At 30.0% G+C, this 21,813-nt stretch overlaps 3 protein-coding genes across 3 annotated transcripts; 1 reads left to right on the top strand and 2 right to left on the bottom strand.

Annotated features, from left to right (window-relative positions):
- Nucleotides 1–349: 349 nt before the first annotated feature.
- LOC107879461 lies at nt 350–1,642 on the bottom strand. Its single transcript, XM_016726494.1, has one exon. It carries the CDS (start codon nt 1,640–1,642, stop codon nt 350–352), a length of 1,293 nt encoding a protein of 430 aa, XP_016581980.1.
- A 791-nt stretch (nt 1,643–2,433) lies between these two features.
- Nucleotides 2,434–4,208, top strand: LOC107879460 (pre-mRNA-splicing factor CWC22 homolog). The gene is given in 3 exon segments (XM_016726493.2): nt 2,434–2,857; nt 2,860–3,660; nt 3,663–4,208. Coding segments are annotated over 3 exon segments (1,614 nt in total). The 3' UTR covers nt 4,052–4,208.
- Nucleotides 4,209–5,783: 1,575 nt separating this feature from the next.
- Nucleotides 5,784–8,292, bottom strand: LOC107879913 (L-type lectin-domain containing receptor kinase IX.1). The gene has a single exon (XM_016726842.2). It carries the CDS (start codon nt 8,003–8,005, stop codon nt 5,855–5,857), a length of 2,151 nt encoding a protein of 716 aa, XP_016582328.1. The 5' UTR covers nt 8,006–8,292; the 3' UTR covers nt 5,784–5,854.
- Between the last annotated feature and the right edge of the window lie 13,521 nt (nt 8,293–21,813).

Here is a 21,813-nt window from a genome sequence, read left to right as displayed (position 1 = left end):
ATTTGCTGCTGCATCGACTTTTCAACTTACAGGATACCGGTGAAACAAACGACAGTAACAGACTAACTGTGGCCTATGGCTTTACCTGTGCGCGAGTAAATTAACTTAAGATCAAAAGAGTAGGGCCTTAGTTTTGATGTTTGACTATTCTTTCAGTGAAAGTAAATCAAAAAGGACATATATTTCTCAAATTTTCAAGTTTAAGCTCTCAAAAGTAAAATTGTCTTCTTTTTTTTTCTTTCAAAAAGAAAAGCTACCATTCTAATTGAACATAGAAACAAATAATGCCTAGAAACTCTATATCTTATCATCATGGCTAATAATTATTTAGATCAATGGAAACAACATGTCAGTCAAAGTCTTCCTCATCAAAATGCCCAGCCTTGGTCTCCTCTGCAAGACTTCTGTGCTTATTCCTCAACTTAGTCCTTCCTTTGCTCAGTAGAGAACTAGGGGACAGATAAATCCTCTTTTTACAATCTTTTCTTCTTATTTCAGGTAAAAAAACTCGAACAGCCATCTCTTCAAATTCAGGTTTGCACAGTTCTACAACATCACTACATTCTGACGTTACTGGTGCAAAGCGAAAAAAGTTGTGCAGGTGTTCGTTTTCCATCATGTGATTTGTGAAACCATAACCTAAATATCTTCTTATGTAATTTATCTGTTTGAATTGCGACCAGGTGGTAAAACTAACTCTTGTTCCGCCAAAAGTTAAAGTGGTTTTCTTATCGTAATCATCCTCGAGAATTTTTGAAACATCTTGTTTGATGTCATTGCATATTCTCTTTATCTCCTTCATTATGCCATCTTTCATGTCCTTGATGCTTGCGTATTCTTCTGCTTGATTCGAAAATTTCTCAAGACTGCCGTTTTCAAAAATTAAAGCAAGCGCTTCAATGCTGGCACCATTAACATATTCATCATCTTCCTCTAGTTGTTTCAGAAGATAAGGGATCAATCCTTTCCACTTTTTGGGACTAATGCTTCTTTTTTCAACGTCCGAAAAGAGGAGAGCCCAAGCTGATATTGCTGATGCAGCCACTGATGATGGATGTTTGCTTTCTTGACTCATGAATTCCCATATAAAATTCATTGATCTTTCCGTGTCTACAGAATCTTTGGCACCAACAAGAGTGACAATAGACAAACACTCCATCACCTTGACCGCGTGAGATAACTTAGATTTCAACAAGACTTGAGGAAGAAACACAAACGAGTCTTCATAAATCTCATGTGCATAATCACCCTCACCAAGAGTCAGAGCTACTAATCCGATCAGTTGCAACGCTAACTCAATCTCCGTGGTAGAACCCCGTTTCAAGCAATTATGACATCGGCGTACCAAAGTGAAAAAATATTTTCTAGCGAATTTGCTTTGGACATTGGTCTCAAATTCTTCGACCAACGTCCTTAGCGCACTTTCTCTCACGGAAAGCTTCTTCTTCAATAAATCTTCCATATAAGGATAGAGCAACTTCTTTGGAATTTCGATTGGATAATCATCTTCAATTTGACACTTGTCAAATGACAGGTTAAATTCTTCGAGCGGATCGAGTCTTTGAGGTGGTTTTTTCCGATTTGATCGGCGACGGCGAGACAGTCTACGCGGTGTTTCCTCCACTCCTAAGAGAAGTGACATATTTGCTAGTGTTTTTTCTCCCTCTCTTCTCGACTTCAGTTTGCAAAAAAAGTGTGTTTTAGTTTGCAAAAGGGAAGATACGTTTTGATTTTGTACATGAAAGTCCAATTATATAGAGGTATGCGTGTGTTGCCTTTTCCAAGTGGATTTGGGATACAAGTTTGTAAAACCTTTTCCCTCTAAAATCAGGATTTTTATTCCGATGCTTCCACGATTGAAGTTCTATTCGTAAACAAATATTATTTCTAGTACACGAACAAATAAAACAAAACCGAGTAAAAAACAATTATTTCCAAACGTGTATTGGTTGACTAGGAGTTGTATTTCCATTATTAGCCTACTCCTCATTCTATACAATTTAGGAATACGTGTATGTATTAGTGCTTAGGAGTTAGGACTAGTATTTTTAATTTTCATATTAGTCTTTGTTCCAAAATATTTTTCACTTTTTCTAGAGTTAATTTAATTAATTTTCTAAGCAAAATAGAATTAATCAACTCAAATTTTTTAAAATTAAAATTTAAATATTTAAAAATTATATAAAAAGTATTATAAATTGCAATTCTTTTAGTGCTGGGATTGAAAACTTCCGTAGAAAGTAACTGAAAAAAGTTCTAACCTTGTCTCTTTAGGAAAGGATTTGTATTTGGAAGCTCACTCGTAATTGAATTTCTTTCTATATTAGTCTCTTTTAGTAACTGAAAAAAAATCAAAATAAAATAAATTATCTTCCTAATCCTTACCGTATTTAATAAAATAAAATAAATACAGCCATTGTCACAAATTAACAAATGGAGATATATTCTATTAGAAAAGAGAGGCAGAGAGGAAATACAGTGTCTGAATACGAGAGGATGAGTTGGGATGCTCTTCGTAAGAGTATCAATGGATTCATGAATAAGGTTAACGCCATCAACATTAAGAACACTGTCCCTGAACTGTTCGGGGAAAATTTGATTCGAGGGAGAGGATTGTTCTGCAGATCGATCATGAAATCACAAATGGCTTCTCCAATATTCACTGACGTGTTTGCAGCGCTAGTTGCCGTTGTGAACAGCAAAATACCGGTAATAGGAGATCTTTTGTTGAGAAGATTGATACTTCAACTGAATAAACCTGCTAATAAGCTTCAGTTGTTAGCATCCCTCAAGTTTGTCGCTCATCTTGTGAATCAGCAAGTCGTGCACGAGCTTATTGCGCTCCAGTTACTTACTGTTATCTGGAGATACCTAATGATGATAGTGTTGAGGTTGCAGTTAGTTTTGTTACGGAATGTGGTTCGATTCTTCAGGATCTATGTCCTTCAGGGCTGTATGCTATTTTTGAGAGGTTTCGAGGGATACTTCATGAAGGAGAAATTGATAAAAGGATTCAATTCTTAATTGAAAACCTTTTTGCGTTGAGAAAGGCAAAGTTTCAGGGATATCCTGCTGTTCGTCCTGAACTCGACCTAGTTGAGGAGGAAGATCAATTAACCCATGAAATCTCTCTTTCAGATGAGTTAGATTCTTAAATTGCTTTGGACGTTTTCAAGCAGGATCCCGATTTTGCAGAAAACGAAAAGAAGTATGAAGAATTAAAGAAAAAGATACTAGGTGAAGAATCTGAGAAAGAAGGAGATGCTGATGCAGAATCTGATGAAGAAGAGGACGAGGAGAAAAAGGAAATAAAAGACGAGAGCGAGACAAACTTGATCAATTTTCGAAGGACAGTCTACCAGACGATTATGTCAAGTGTTGATTTTGAGGAAGCAGGGCATAAACTGTTGAAAATTAAAATAGAACCTGGTCATGCGATGGAATTATGCATTATGTTATTGGAGTGCTGCAGTCAGGAGAGGACTTTTCTCCGTTACTATGGATATTTGGGTCAGCGGTTTTGCATGATCGACAAGGTTTACCAGGAGAACTTTGATAAATGCTTTGTGCAGCAGTACTCCATGGTCCACCGTCTCGAAACTAATAAGCTGCACAGTGTGGCTAAGCTTTTCGCTCCTTTGCTCGCCACTGATGCACTGCCTTGCATGTTTTGGCATATATACTGCTGACAGAAGACGACACTACATCCTCTTCCCGAATATTTATCAAAATCCTGTTTCAGGAGTTGGCAGAGCACCTTGGCATCCATTTGTTGAATGAGCGTCTTAATGATCCGATGATGCAAGACTCGTTTGAGTCAATATTTCCAAAGGATAATTCAAAAAATATGAGGTTTGCAATCAACTTCTTCACTTCCATTGGTCTAGGTGGGATAACTGAAAATCTGCGAGTGTATTCAAAGAACACGTCAAGGCTTATCATGAAAAAGCAAAAGCCTGTCTCGTTAGTGCCTGAGTCAGAATCTGAAAGTAGTGACAGTGAAAGAGACGATCATCGAAGGAAGAAAAGGAGAAGAACTTGGGGCTTTTAGATTACCAAGTCTTTCAAGTCTGATATTGTAGTTAAATGTTTTTAGTCTATCATTTCTCTTCCGTTGTCTGGTATCTGATTTGACCGAAAACTTATCACTCTGTTGTTGTTATCAAAGAAGACTATACGATATAAATCCCTAATGCTACATCATGCTATAAATTCTGTACAAAAATAGCTATTCTGATACATGTGAGAATATGAAACTTAAAACATGTTTTGGTTCCTGATATACTTGTCGCTACTTCTTTTTCTAGCATTTGATGTTAAAAAAGCAAAACTGTTTGTTGTTCCTTATAGGTAGATCCTTGTCAAGAGGTATGGTGTTATAGAATGTGATATCCCGGTCGTTGCTGAAGTCAGACCAATCAGCAAGCTGATCAAATTTCCTTTGTTTTGATCATGCTTGTATATGCTGATTTTATATATGTGGCGTGAAGCTAACAAGTAATAATTCTGATACGAACATGTCTATTCATATAAAGTATAATTTAACTGCTCAGTTTCATTAGGTAATTTGGATGTGCAATAAATACATTACTTGCTAATGCCAGAAGAAGATTTATTAATGTAACTGTGAAAACTTTTGACAGCCTATTGTGGCAATTGCTAGCTTTCTTCAAGAATGTCATGTGTACACTGAGCATTCTTTCTGACCTAGCGACAAAGTTTGACATTCTGCAAAGTTCCGCTGGTCTCAACAGGAACTTTAGTTCAACATCACAATTTGTCATTAATTAGCAAGTCCTTATTCCTGTCATCCTCATTCGATGAATTCACAACTACATTTGTCAGCTTACAAGGCTCGGCCTCTTCTAGCATATGAACTACCATCCTCGTGGAAGGTCTTAATGTTGGTGTTGTAGCTGTCAATGAACTGCAATTCTAAGAATCTCAATGGCGGCTGCAAGTGAACTGTAACATGGAATGATGGACATGCCAGATTTGCGATGCAGCAAAAAGAATCAAATGTAAAAAATAAGAAAGCCATACTCGGATGGTAAGATTCAGTGAGATGACAGTTTGTCAAATAAATAAAGGAAAAAACAATTGACAAGGTAATCTTGTTTCTTAATAAAATAATCTTTCTTTTTCCATCTCTTCATTATGAAGAATTTTTTTGGTATCTTGCTGGTGGCTTTTTGTCTTTCTGACAAGAACAAGGAGTCTGTGAACGGCTTTATTTTTTGCAAAGTATCTAGCTTCCTGGCGCATATTTTTATGTTATATAAACATATTGGTAAGCGGAGTTTAAGAAGGTTTCTCAAGATACATAACATACTAGTCTGTTAAATGAAGTGTACTTGGCCTCTTCGGTTTCCAGATTCCCTTTCAACTGTTAAAGGGAACTCCTTTTTGAGCATAATTAGGAATTTGATAGATTCAGTTGGTTTCACTACTGTATTCCCTTTACGCTAGAACCTGATGTTAGATATATAGGTTACAATTTCGGACAAGTTTCTTGTCTTGTCCATACAACAATATTGAAGGAGCTAATATGCCTATCAACATCTCTATCAAGAAGCTTACTAAGCAAAAACACCTAACTACTTCCCGTAAACATCGAGCTTTTGAAAGGCGAAAAATCAGTCAAAAGAAAAAAGAAAAGCAATCCTTTTATTTTTACTGTCTAATGGAATTCAATTCTCAGCTTTTAACAAAACATAGAATTCTAATCATTCATAAGATGCATTCAGTTCCATTATACGTCCAAATCATTGTAGAGAGGGAAATCAACATAAAATTCCTGTGCTTATAGAAATGAACTCTTTATCGAATTCAATATATAAAGCAGTAGTCATGGTTACAAAAGTGATTTTGTCGATGAAGCAGCTGATGATGTATAGACACTTGAGGAAATAGTGTAAGTCATAGTCTGCTCCAGCTCACTCCCCATGGTTTTACTAACTTCATAGGTATGTGAAAATGGAGGCGAAAACATATTCAATGGAGGGGGTGAATATGTTGCCACTGGCATTCTTGATGGAAGAATTGGTAATAGAGCTTCAGAATTTAGAACATGGATTGCTTGCCTTATTGATGGCCTGAGTTTGTTGTCTGGATGAGCACACCATAGACCAACGACCATTAAACGTTCCATTTCTTTCTCACTGAACATTTTATTCAATCTTGGATCAGTTGCTTCAACTAGCTCTCCCGTTCCATAGAGTCTCCATACCCATTCTACCAATCTCACTTGATCTTCGGGTACTTTGATGTCTATTGATCTTCTTCCACTCGCTATTTCTAATGCTACTATTCCAAAACTGTAGACATCCGACTCCTTGCTAGCTTTTCCGTTCATGACACATTCAGGTGCCATATACCCCACAGTCCCTGCTAGCATTGTTGTTTGAGATCCTTTTTCATGGTCAACAAGCCTTGCCAAACCAAAATCACCTAATTTGGCGTTGAAGTTTGAATCCAGCATGACGTTGCTTGCTTTTATGTCCCTATGGACTACACATTGTTCCCACTCTTCATGTAGATAGAGCAAAGCCGAGGCAATTCCTTGAGCAATTTTCCACCTGATTTCCCAGACCAACAATGAATTTTCCTTGAAAAGATGTTTATCTAGGCTTGCATTGGGCATCAACTCATAAACAAGATGCAGCTGCCCTTTCTCGTGACACCAACCGATAAGTTGAACCAAATTTCTATGCCTTAATCGACTGATGATCTTCACTTCTGATGCATACTCCTTTATCCCTTGTTTAGACCCTTTTGACACTCTCTTAACAGCAATATATGAGTTAGATTCCTTCAATAAGCCTTTATAAACATCTCCAAATCCCCCTTCTCCAAGCTTCTGTCCCGCAGCAAAGTTGTTTGTTGCACGAACTAATTCACCATATGAGAACCTCTTAGGACCGGTACCCTTTTCAAATTCATCATCCATATCTAGATCAACGAAGACAGGGTCTTTATTATCTCCTTTCCTCTTTTTCTTCCATAAAAAGCAGCTGGCAGTAATCAAACCAAGAATCAGAACAGGTAAACCTATGCTTGATCCAACTACTAGTCCGCTGTTTGCTTTTCTCTTGGTGCTTAGTGCTTCTTGAGGATGATCCTTTGGATCTTGAACATGAATAGGAGGATTCCTTGGATTTTGAACTTGAGCTGGAGGACTTGCACTAGGCTGTTCGGCATGTCCTGGAACTTTGATCGCATCAAAACTCAAACTTGAAATGAAATCCCAAGACTTGACATTGTTTTTCTGAAACAATTGTCCAGTTGATGCTGAGAAACCAAAACTAACATTCTCAGGCAAATAATCCCTCAGATCAACCACGTAGCGCAGTTTGTCTCTATAATATTTTTTGTCAAATCCTGTGAAAACAACTTCAAGAGCCTTGGAACTAGCATTGTAAGTAATCCAAGCATCGTTTTTCTTCCCCAGCGTAATGTCATTATTCCACAATTTAGTAGCAACAGAATCCATAGAATTTATATTGATACCTACATGTACGGGTGAGGGGTCCCAGTTATTCTTAAATGTATCGAACTCGATAGCAACAAATGGCTCATGGGAAGACTTGTCTCCTGTCTCAGCATCGACAAGACCAAGGCCACTGCCAGATGAACCAACTGGGACACTTGAACCAACAGGAGCCAAGAAAAAGGCTAGTCCATCAGCAAAGCTATCGTTACCATTCGAATCAATAACAAAAGAGAAATGTGTTGTAAAGTCTGTCAATTTCCCTGTAGCCTTGTTCCACAGTTGCAGTGGCTCAATGTATGTGGCGCGTCCTGTTTTTCCATCTAATGCAATGTAACGTTCATCAGGCGTGACTTGTATCCCCTGGTTCGATATATAGGCGTCTCCAGTGATACTGATATAACGATTAACATCAGAAGGAGTGATGTTGGTGAGGTTAAAGTTCAATGAATATAGAGAAGGGATAACAAAAAATACTAAGAAAAGAAAGATGCTCAAAATTTTGCTACGAAACATGGCTTGAATGGTATATGATACTTAGATGATATTTCAGACAAATTGCAGTTTAAGTATACATAATTCAAGGGGGAAATTCAATTAACAAAAATTGACAAAGTCATTTCATTAACTGAGACACTCCAATTGGAAATGTTTGTTTTATGAATTTTGTTTGTCTTTACCTTTTGTTATTTCGACAATATCAAGGGTAGAGGCAATGGACGGCTTTCTTCTGTATAATCAATGCCATTAAAGGACCAATTTCCTTTTGTAATCATTTGGATATTTGGTACCTACTGTCCCGACTAATTCAGACCAATTGCTTAAGTTTAGGTAGAAAATTAATGGCTGAATATCACACCCCATAAAAATTTTCTTCTAAGCACTATAGTATTTATACGTCTTGCTTTATATATACTCCTTCTGTCTCATTTTATGTGTCATAATTTGAACAGATACGGAGTTTAATAAATAAAAAAAAAAAAAAGAGGCTTTTACCAAATTGTAATTTATTAGAAAATGCACTACTATTATCTTTAATTAAATGGGCCTTATAAGTGGACTAATAAGGGTAAAAGTGAAATTATGGCTTTAAATAGTTATCAAATAAGAAAACATGACATTCTTTTTTGGATGGAGGAAGTATGTGCGCGTATATATATATATATATATATATATATATATATATATATATATATATATATATATATAAGTTCAAACATTACATTAAATAGGATATTTGTTTAAATAATAAAGATGAATATAATAATTAAATTTAATATTTTTTGAGTATGTAAAGATGGAGAATTTATTTATTAAACCTAATCTTTACCAAAAATATTTTTAAAAGTCGATCGATAATTATCTACCATTTGTAAATTATAACAAAACAATACAATGACAGAGACATCAAAATAATACAATTAAATCTAATCTTTATACACAAAAATTTCTCAAAGTCGTCTGACACTCATCTACCACTTGTAAACAATAACAAAATAATACGATAATAGAAATATCAAAATAATACAACTAAACCTAACCTTTACATAAAAAAATTTCTCAAAGCCGACTTACATTTAACATTTATCTATCACCTGTAAACTGCAACAAAATAATATGATAAAGGTGATATCAAAACAATACAATTAAACTTAAATTTTACACAAAAATTCTCAAATCCGATCGAGATTCATCTACGAACTGTAAACTACTACAAAATAACAAACTAATAGAGATATTACAATAATACAATTAAACCTAACATTTACCTAAAAAAAATGTCAAAGCTGACCAACATTTATCTAGCATCTATGAATTAAAATAAAACAATAAGATAATAAAGATCAAAACAATACAATTAAACTTAACTTTTACACAAGAAATTCTTCAAAGTCAACCGACATTCATCTACGACCTATAAACTATAAGAAAATATATAATAGGGGTCACAAAGTTTCGATTTTGATCCAACTAATTCTTGCCTGAGCAAAAATTTTAGCCCCAAAGAATGATTTGAATGAAAACAAATAAGATATATATATACACACATGTTCAATTCTATTATGATGACAAAAACAGTGAAAAAGTTGAGAATTAGAAAATCAAGCATCGATGCAATCGAATCAAGTTAGATGAGTATTAATCTTTTTCTCGCACCCCAAAAGAGAACCAAAGCTAACACAAATACCACGTAGATTACTCGTATTTCTGCACAAAATAGAACACAAATATCACGTAGATTGATATTATCTCTGTACAAAATAAAACAAAACACAAGTATCATGTAGATTGCTAGTATTTCTGCGCAAAACACAAATTAGAATCACAATCAATGAGGATGGAAAATATTAATTAATTTTCCTACCATATATTTTAGGAATCTCATATATTTTAGGAAGTCTAATTGAAAGGAAAATATTAATTAATTCTCCTACCATATATATTTTAGGAGTCCCACATATTTTAGGAAGTCTAGTTAATATAATAAAAAAAATAATTAAATAATAAATTTTAAAAATAGTGAAAAGACAATTTTGTATTAAAAAAAAAGAGTCTTTTAATTAAGGGTAAAAAGTTCAAATCACTTTTCTAAAGGTCTTCACACTTTTAATATATTATAGATAGAGATTATAGATATAGATTAGATTATAGATTATAGATTATAGATATATATTTATATATATATATATATATATATATATATATATATATATATATATATAGTTTAGCTGCACGTGCCTCACACGTGTAACTTTTGATTATTTAAAATTAAACGATTTTATCTATTACGAAGGTTTTTAATGAAGTACAAAAAGTTCAAAACAGATATTTTATCGTAAGCACATATATATATATATGAGAAAAATAATTAAATTGGTAGATTCGAACATACGAGAATATCAAACCTAAAAATCAAAATTCACAAACAAAATAGATATAATAATGCATGACGTGTTAAACTTAAAATCACTCCCAAGCTAAAGAAAAAATAATAAGCTACGACAACCAATAGAAAAGGAAAAACAACTCAAAAAGAGAGAGAGAATAACATACTAACCTAGCAAATGACAATTACAATGGTTGAAGAAAACATAATGAATAAAATCACAACCATTCTTGTTGAAGCGAAGGTTAATACTTTGAAGAAGAAGAAAAGAGACGTAATAAGAAGAGAAAGGAGGAAGTAGAAATAAACGGACTTAAAAATTATTTGCAAAATATTAGTTAAATAGAATTATTGGAGACTTATATTTACTACACATTAATAAGTAGTTATATTAGGTAATATTTAAATTAATTTAGAATTATAAAATATTAGGAGTTCCTGTTGAGTTAAAATAGGTATAGTATTTCTTTATATCTTGAATACTTAAATAATATAAAAATAATTAAATTAAGCCTACGTGTATTGCTGTAAATTTAAAACAATGTTGTTAAAGTGCCAGTACTATTAAAGTATAGTAAACTTTCACTTTATTCAAAATTTAGTGGATTTCAAATCCCTAATTAAGAATATAAGTTGAAAACTAAACCTAGTCCTAATTTAAGAAAAAAAAAATTATCATATTTTAAAGTTTTAATCCTTTACCATATTTTAAAATCCTAACCCATATATTTTAGGATTCAAAATTATATATATAATTAAATAATAATTGGAGAAAAAAAAGGTGAAAAGACGATCTTGTCTATTGTAAAGTGTTTTAATGAAGGGCAAAAAGTTCAAATCACTTTTCTAAGGGTCTTCACACTTTTAATGTATTATAGATATAGATTATAGATATATATATCGTTTCAAAAAGAATGACCTATTTTGACTAGGCACGGAGTTTAAGAAAAATAAAGAAGAATTTTAAATCTTATGGCCTTAAATTAAAGTTGTGTCAAATGTATGAAAATGTCATTTAATCTTGTAGTTTAAACATATCATGTGAAAAATTGAAATTAAAGTATTGGTAAAAAAGGAAAGGACCATTCTTTTTTAAACGGATTAAAAAGAAAAATGGATTATTATTTTTGAAATGAAGTGAGTTGTGACAAGGTGAATAGTAACTTAGCAACAACTGAATTTGGACATGTAAGAGAAAAATACGTTAGGGAAAATTTCATAAATAGCTAACTTAAGCTTATAATTAGGAGTTTCATATCAACTGTTTGATAATTATCTGAAATAAGAACTTGTATTTTGTATTTTATAAAACTGTTGCTATTAAAATACATATACAATAAGATTTATTGTTCTTCTTTTACTTAAATCAGTTGAGTTAAATAAGGAATAAGTATGTCATGTATTTAAAGCAGTAAATTTCTTTTTCATAAATTACTCTTATTTAAAGTAGTAGATTCTTTTTTCATAAATTAATCTTATTTAAATTAGTAGATATATTTTCCAAATAAAACTCAAATCTGAAGATCATTAACTTCATGATCTTCAAAAAAAAATTCTTGTTAGTTTCTTTTGATCTTCTTTTTTTTATCGCTTTATTTTTTTTATTTTAATTTCTTTTTCTTTTTCATTTTTTTCATTTCACTTTATTTTCTCTCTTCTATTTGTCTTTTTTTTTTTCGTATTTTTTTCTTTTCCTATTTTCAATTTTTTCTTCTTTGTTTCTAGTTTTATTTTTTATTTTTTTCGCTTTTATTTTTACACCTCTATTTCTCTTTCTTTCTTTTTTTCCTTTTTCACTTTTTTTAAAAAAAAATAAAAAAATCTTGTTCTTTTTTTCTTTTTTTACTTTTCTATCTCTATCTTTTATTTTTAAAAGAAGAATATCTATATCATATATACATATTCAAAAATATGTACAAAATAATTAGACATACAAATCTGCATGTGTATTTACAGTACAAAACATACATATATATAGATGCATATGTATTTACAAAAATACATATCTGACTCATATGTATATATAAACATATAGGACAAAAAATCTCTATAACAAAAAAGACAACTATATACATAGACATATAATAAGTAATAAAAAAAATACATGATACATATCTTAAACTGTAAAAAATTCAAATAAGTACATATGTTATCCTCTAAAATGACAGAACAGTTCAAAAACAAATTCAATACTGTACAAAAATACATATGAATATGCATTTGGATATATAAAATACAAATATATGCATATGCTCCCAAAAAATTTATAATACATTTCTGACATAATATACTGTCTAATTGCTTTTAAACTACATATTTCTTCTTCTTCATGTAGACACCACAAATATTCTTATGACAAAAAAATCTTGCACTGCTCCTTTGATAACACCACCGTAATATGTTCTTCAATATTATTGACTGTGTGACATCCTATATGTGGTGCAAATCTTGAAAGTACTCTTACCATGAATATATGATCACGTGACACTCATAGAACAAAATAATGACATAAATCTATATTATATGTACTTTTATTTAAAAAAAAACACGAGATACATAGTATCAATATATTTTCTTTTACATAATACATATTACATTACAAAAAATACATATAGCTCTGCATAGTATTTACAGAATATATGTCTGCTCCATATGTATATTATCATATAAAAATATAACTATGACTCTGATATGTATTTAGGAAATACATATCAGATTCATATCAAACATTAACGAACATAACTATAATATATATCTTCATATGTATTCGCAAAATACAAATGTGACTCATATAAAATAATAAATACAAAGGCACATCTTAAACTGTTACAACTATAGCTATATACATTTACATATAACTAAATCAAAAAATACATAATACATATCATGAACATTAAAAAATACTAAAAAATTTTATATATGTTACCCTCTAAAAAAATATATCAACATAACCATATGTGTATAAAAAAATACATATACTTCACATGACCAATAAGCTAATAAAAATACAAATACAAATATCTTTAAAATTTTAAAATAAAGCATCATTAATGTTTTTCTCTCTCCATAACTGATTAAATTTTAAAATAAAGCATCCGAAAAAAAAGTGAAAAAGAAAAAAAAGAAGAAAGAGAAATAAAAGTGTAAACATAAAAGCGAAAAAAAGAAATAAAAATAGAAAAAAAAGAAGAAGAAAACGAAAATAGGAAAAGAAAAAATATGAGAAAGGAAAAAAAATAAAGAAAAAAACAAAAAAGGAAAACAAAAGGATAATTAGAAGAGAGAAAATAAAGTTGAATTAAAAAAATGAAAAAGAAAAAGAAATCAAAATAAATAAAATAAAACGATAAAAATAAAGATGAAAAAAAACTAACAAGAAAAAAAGTTAGAGATATAGGAGAGAAAAAAACAATAATGATGCTTTATTTTGAAATTTTAAAGATAATAATCTTCAGATTTGAATTTGATTTGAAAAAGGAATCTACTAATTTAATAAGAATAATTTATAAAAAAAGAATCTACTAATTTAGGAATCTACTAATCTGGGTGAAAAAAAAAGAGATGATTTTTGTGAAGTTTGTTTTTTGAATAAATTGGAGAAAGGTGATCAGGCGGAACATGGAGCAGTTACCGCTCACTAAGAACATGACCCTAGATAGGAGGTTATGAAAGTCGCGTATTAGGATAGAAGGTTAGTGTCAGTTTGGGTCGTTAGGATAGGGCGTAGCTTGATGGGTGTATTATTCTTGGTATGCTACCTTGTTGCATGCTGTATTGCGATGGTGTACTATTCTTTGATTGCTATTCCCTGTGGGTGGTGTATTTATGTCTTGTCATCTTGTTACGTATTTTTTTATGGATTTGATTAATATTCTTTGTCTTGAGCCGGGAGTCTATCGGAAACAGCCTTACTACTTCTCCGGAGGTAGTGGTATGGACTGCGTACATCTTACCATCCCCAAACCCCATTATATGGGAATACACTGAATTTGTTATTGTTGAAGAGAAGTAAAATAATGGAGTGAAAATAGATAAGAAAAAGTGAAGCATGCATGTGAAGAGCTAATGGACAAAAAAAATACTACTTTTACTGTAAAATATAATTTTGAAAAAATATTATTATTTATTTTAGTTATGATATTAAATTTGTCACTTTGTGTAATTTTTCCAATACGTTACATGTACAACCTCATGGGTGTAGGTTGTCTAAGCCCAATAGGCTTACTAGTGCTGGTCCAAGATACAATTTTCTTCTCTTTTATGAGTCCACTAAAGCGAACAAAGTAGTACCAAACCCGAATATTCTCCTCCGTATCATATTGTTTGTTCACTTCCCTCGTTAAGAAATTATAAATAAGAAGAATATTTTTACTAGCTTATCCTTTTAACTTTTTAATATGTTCTATATTTATGCATCTTATCTATCAATATCATGATTAACAATGAAGAAATTTTTTTAAAACTTTATAATACTTATACTTTCAAAAAGAATTAATTTAAGGGCTAAATAAGAAAATTTAAACTAATTCTATTTTGATTTTGTAAATTGATAAGTAATAATTTGGGACATATATTTTTAGTAATATAGACTGTAGACTAAAAACACGGGATGAAGAAAGTATTTAAACGAATGATGTCTATCAATTATGATCATAACTTCACGAGAAAGATTACTAGTGTTTATCTTTTTTATTTTCATATTCTTTCTTCGTTTCTTTGTCAATTGATTTATAATGACACTTTCTTTATACACAAATCATTAAACTATTATTTTGCTTACTTTTATTTATAACAACTAAAATAGATCTGAACGTCAAATATAAATATAAATATAAATATATCGCAACACCTCATTACAGCAGTTGTAAAAGTTTCAAATTGATGTTGTTACTCTAAGAAACTAATTCTATCTTGATTTTTTTTAAATGACAAATATTTTTATCGTAATTATAACAATAAAAATGAACGGAAGGAATGGTAAGATTCTACTGTTATTTCCTAATATAATCATTTAAATAAGTCTTACGCCAAACTGACGGAAATAATTAGTACTCTCTTCCGTCCATTTTAGTTTTTATGCTTACTAAAACATTGTTGATTTAAAATAATATTAATAATTCACTTTCATCGTTATTCTTACTCAATAAATGTGGAAAGAGATAAAATATATATTGAAAAGATAGTAGTTTTAAATTAAGATCAAAAAATAATAAAAATAAATTAATCAAATTATTTTAATTAATATTTTTTTAGAAACATGAAAAAACATAACAAGTAAAATGGATTCAGATGGAGTATTCCTTTATTCAATTCGTCACATATGAGCCCTACAATTCGCGATTCGAATTAATCGAGATTTTAATATGGATATCAAATATTGGGTGAAAAACAAAAAAATAAAATAAAAATTGTCACATATGTAGTCAGATCACTTAAACGGAATAATACCTACTTTTGGAAGTTATCTCTTTTGTTGATTGTAAAAAAGTTAGTGATGCATGTGAAATTTATTAGCATCCTTAATTAGTTGGAAGTAACAGATTAATAATGCGTCTAATCGCCGAAAATTTACATAAGACAGAATCACTTTCCATTTTTAAAAATATGGAAATTGGTCTTTTCAGAAAAGCATTATGGTCTATGAATTAATATATTGGTCCTGTCAGTAACTATATAATAAAATAAAATACTATCATATCGAACAAAATCAGGAGGTAGATTACCCAACACCATTAAGATGGGAAAAGATTTCTGGGTACTTTTTTTTATTTATAATAATTAGCCTAGGTTTCTAGCTAAGTACTTCCCACTCTTCAATTTTTTTGTTGTGTTTCTTTAAATGTTGTTAAGAAAATATTAATTAGGAAAAGTCTTTGATTATTTTATTTATGTATTAATTAATACTATATAGATTAAATATTTACTTTTTTATCAGCAATCTTGAGGTGTTTGTAGTCTTAAGAACAATAACTATTAAGGATAAAATGGACCAAAAAATTAAGTTTGTTTTGAACTTCTAAAAGAATAAATAATTTGAGATAACTACTTTTAAAAATAATAACAAATAATTTAAGACGGAGGAAATAGTAATTAACATGTAGAACTATATATTTTTTGGAGGAGGAACAAAATAAACCAATATAAAGGAACTTGCCAAATCTTCTGTCCTCTTGCAACTAATTGTCTAGCTTTTTTTTTTTTGAAGGAAAAGTTTCGTTGATTATGAGTATAGTTAGACGTAAATAAATTCTTTGAAACATTAATCTTTACAGCTAGATGACTATATTAAATCATCTTCAATAGTTCTTTCCTCAGACTGTGTGAACATATTCGATCGTATCAGAATAATACTATCCACTAATCATTTTTTATAGTTATACTTCATCCGTCTCAATTTTTTTTATATTGTTTGACTTGACATAAAAATTAAGAAAAAAAGAGAGATTTTTTAAACTCGTAATCTAAATAAGCAATAGATAGTTGTGACATTATCAATCATCTCATTACACATAAAATGTGCATTTTTAAGTTTTTAACTAAATATTAGAAATATCATTCTTTTTGGATCGATTAAAAAGGAAAGAGTCATATAAATTCAAATATTATTTTTGATATGCCGTCTGAGTATACACGCAATATGTTGGTCTATCATTTTTCAATTTTCACTCATTAAATTAGTGTCTTTCTGTTGTTAAAGTGTATGGTACAGTAGTACTGTACTTATTACCAAATCAGTTTAAATATGCATAAAATTATATGGTGCATTTCTTTTTTTGAGTAGCCCCAAAAGAGTCAACTTGAGATTGAAGCTCGGGTGCATGTGATAATATAATACTAGGTTCTCACAAAGGAAAGGCTGAATATGTGGTGACTCTGCTTCGGATCTCACAAATATAGTAATTAGATAATGTATTTCATTTTGAGGTAGACCGAAAAAGAATTTTGGGGAGACGATTAAATATGACATGATTTATTTTTAGCTCACCGATAGTATTTCTGTAGAATACAAAAGCATGGAGGTTGAGAATTAGGGTGAGTGAATGTTACTTAGTAGATAATCGAGTGATGTCCCTCTCGTCATGATTCTAGCTAATTAGAGCACTTTGTCTGTTCCATCTTTTACTTATCAGTATCATGACGTACTGATATCTTATTTTTCAACTATATTATTAGTAGTTATTCGGTTATTTTTACTATTTTTGTTGTCAGTACATTTCATTTTTATATTATTTTCACCCCAACTTTTGCTAGAAATGATAAAATTAACCTATAAATCATGATTTATGACACGTCCAATATATCCTTTGAGGTTTGGAAGGGTTAATAGCCCGATTATATTATTATCTTAATCCATTTCGATCAGTTTAATTCAGCCAATTTAAAAATTACACTCATGAAATGCAACTCATATTGATCCATAAGAATCTTTGTCTAAATATTTTTAGAAAGGAGTTTTTTGATATGTTATATAGTCACAATACAAGGAAAAAAGTTTTATTAGACACTCCAAGAAATTGTAAGAAAACAAATAAATAATTAAAACTTAATAACAATTGGGTGGGTAAGTTATGACCCGCTTTGTAGCTAATTTCAATTTAATTCATTTTGGCCCAAGCTAAGTAATTTTTAGACATATGAATGACTGTACTAGTTTATTTAACTTTGTTCATTTTAACATGCTCAGTTTCAATAAATCCAGTCCATTTGATACCACAAGCTCTTACTTTTGTATTTGTTAATTCTGTTATGGATAATATTTTTCTTGAACAAAGAATTTGTCTAAAATAACCTTTACTCTATCCCACCCTCCTAAATAGTGGGATCTCACAGGCATGTTGTTGGTTCCACTTTTAAATTAATTAACCAATTAACAAAGCAGCCTGGTTTAACTTACTATAATGAAATCTCAACCACTCTTTAATTACCAAAAACTAGAGAATTAATTAATACTTACTACAATGTCTATACACAAACAAGTAAATTAATCAATTTACCCTCATTTTATCATTTACCCCGATTCCCCCTTGAACTCCACCTTGGATACTATACTTCAATTTTTTTCATCGTATTTTAAGCCTCTCTCTGAACTTCCACTTTATGATATTTTTTATATCTTAATACAATAAAAAATAAAACAATAACTGAACTGAAGGACAAATTACCTTCTGGAAAGTCAACTATCTCCCTATAGACCTATTGATTTTTCCGTTTAAAAATACTTATAATAATTTTTTTAACAAATGATATGAATTTTGAATAATGATTTTAAGATATAGTTTTCATCATATTGATATGAAAAAACTTGCAGTCCATAGTTTCTTTATTATAGTATTTCAATATCTAAATTTTAATTTTAAAATAACGAATTAATCTAATCCAATTTATGATCTTTAAAAGTTAGTGAACTTGACTCTCGAAAAATGAAGCATGACAACAATTTTAAAAAGGAGGGTAAACTCAATGTCCATTGAAGCACCATGTGGCTGTGGGAAACTAAAAAACCACAAATGCAACTTTGAATTAACTCGAAATCTCGTGTTTTAGCTTTGAAAAAAAAAAATATTGCTAGTAAAGGTTGTTTTTCCCTTCAATGGACCTTACATGACACAAATCTGAATTAATTGTGACCTATAAATTAAATAAATATAGAAAATATCATGTGAGAAACCAAAAAACACCGCCTGTAGTCTGTAGATACAACAATATAATTGCAAACAGAGTGTTAAGGGACAAAACAAAGCCCTTTAAAAATAGAAACAGAAAAAGAAAGAAAAGAGGTGTGAACGTTAACAATAAACCTAGGACTATGATTGCAATGTATATATATAACTAAAAAATTAGACAAGTTCCTGGGGATGATTGGTTCTTTAATTAGCTTCTCCTTTGAGCAATGAAAAACAAACCATAGATAAATATGTAAAGTAATCTTTAGAAGAGTTCTTTTATTTAGGTTAAAGATAATGGAGTTTAGCCAAACAGTAACATGAATTAAGAATAATAAACCTAGGGCTGCAATTAATGCAACCTAAAAGCTCCAATAACATGAATTATGAAATATATTACTGTTGCTTTAATTTTAAGGAATTATTTCAAAATAATTGTTATTTTAGAAATTATTCAAGACCAAAATTAGCTATTGTTTCAAATTATACCCTTAACATTAAAACAATAGTTCTTTATAATAGTATTATTTAATTCTACAAAAAAAAATATCTAATAAAAGTAAGAAAATATTGTACTTATCTAATGAATAAGACTAGAAAAATGTTACCAACATGGGTTGTGGTGCAGTGGATGGGGTTGTTCCACTCTTAACTAGAGGTCGAGGGTTCGATACTAAATATGGAGAAAACTCTGTTGCGAATGTTGTCATCTTAATGGGTCCTGCAACGCGCGATCCGGATTAGTCGGGGTTCTAATACGGACACCGGATGAAAAAAAAAAGAAAAAAAAAAAAAGACTAAAAAAGAGTTAAAGCAAGACTAGCTAGTTAATAAGGAAAATGTCAATGGTGCTTAGCTTTGACCAACCATTTGGGGTAAGGCGCATGTTATCGTAGTATTTTGTACCTATAAATATTCTTTTATCTTTTCGAAGTTCGAACAAAGAACATTTTTGTTAAAACACTGGTGAGACGATTCCACCTAAGGGAGTGATATTTGTTCGTCACATAATTTTTTTGTCCACATAACATTTTAAAAAATAAAAAATATATTTTTACTATCTTTTTTAAAATCAAATTAGTAAAAAATTCAGCTAAAACTTTATTATTTAATTACGTCAAAGATAATGCATGGAGCTTAGGGAAACACAATTAAAGAAGATAATTGCATCTAAAGAAGATATTAAAAAAACATTTATATGGTTGGAACTTTAATTCATTATTCTGGCTGATAAAATTATTTGACTAACAACAATGAAGCCCTAATCAAGTAATATCTTTTTCCTCGGCTTGGTTATAAAAGAAAATTATAGAGTTGAAAGAAATAATTGTATCTAAATTAAAAATAAGTACAGTGTTGCATTGTTGGGCTAAAAATGACATCATTAGCCAAATTGATATATTATTATTTTGGACAAAACTAATTTTACATAAATGCAGAATCTTTCTGTTAGGTTTATAACGGGAAAATGCCTACATGTCTTACACTAATATATATTGTTTTCATATAATATATGTTATAGCCAACGAAGCAAATAATTAGAGGAGGAGTATATTTCACGTCCATGTTATAACTAAACTATTTACTCCTATCCGTGTCAATTCCGTGTTTGGCCTTTTGCTTCTTTTTGGTCAGACTTTTATCACTAAAGAAATTGAAATTTTGATTAGTTTAATTTAAGGGAATTATTTATTAAGCATTATTGGATAGATGAAAAAAAAGATCACATGTGTCTGTATAAGTCTTACTCCTCAATTTTAAATTATTTGTCATATTTCTCTTTTACATACCCTTTTAAAAATAACTCCCTCCGTTTCTTTTCGTTTGCTTCCATCATTTTTCGTAAATCAATTTGACTAAGTTTCAAAATTAAATTAGATCGGTTTAATTTAATTTTTTAAAATTAAAATTTAGATATTCAAAAACTATATAACAAGTACTATAAATTACAATATTTCTTTTTCAATTTAATTAAAAAATACGTCTCAAAATATTAATCAAAGTTTGTATCTTTTAACTCTAAAAAAAAGGAAGCAAATAAAAAGGAATTGAGGGAGTATTAATAGGGGTGTGCAAAAACCGAACTGACCGATAAACTGAACCGATAAAAATGTTATTGATTTATTGTTATTGGGTTAACGATTTTTTAATGATTTTATAAAAAAAATTATTAGGTTATTGATTCGATTTGATTTTTTCTTATTGGGTTATTGGATAAACCGATAACACAATAAGAATATATATATATATATATATATATATATATATATATATATGACTTATTATATATTTCTCTTTAATTTCAACAAATTAACAAACCTGTTATTTCAATGATACAAACTCTTAATTTCTCTTAACAACATTTAGTCCAAACTTGAAAATTCTTATAAATTAAAACACATCATGTAGGATTTTTGGTTGCAACTAAGATTCGATTTTTTTCATGTTAGTTACTACTATTTTTATTTTATGAGTATTTTCTTATCGGTTAATTCGAAAATCAAACTGTTAAAAACTAAAAATCGATAAACTGAAAATCGATAAAAATTATCTTATTGGTTTGGTTATTGATTTAGCATATTTAAAAGAGAAAAAAATTCAGAAATAACAACTGTAGAGTATTAATTGTAACTTTTATAGCAACAGTTTCATAATTACAAAAAATAACAAATTGTATTTTGTATTTAAGTAAACTGTTGCTATACAAATACATATACAACAATATTTATTGCCCTTGTTTTACTCAAATTAGTTGAGTTAAATAAGGAATAATT

Source organism: Capsicum annuum, chromosome 8, assembly GCF_002878395.1.
Source record: "Capsicum annuum cultivar UCD-10X-F1 chromosome 8, UCD10Xv1.1, whole genome shotgun sequence".
NCBI lineage: Eukaryota > Viridiplantae > Streptophyta > Magnoliopsida > Solanales > Solanaceae > Capsicum > Capsicum annuum.
Note: the sequence above shows the minus strand (reverse complement) of the source record. Positions and strands in the feature narration are given on the sequence as shown.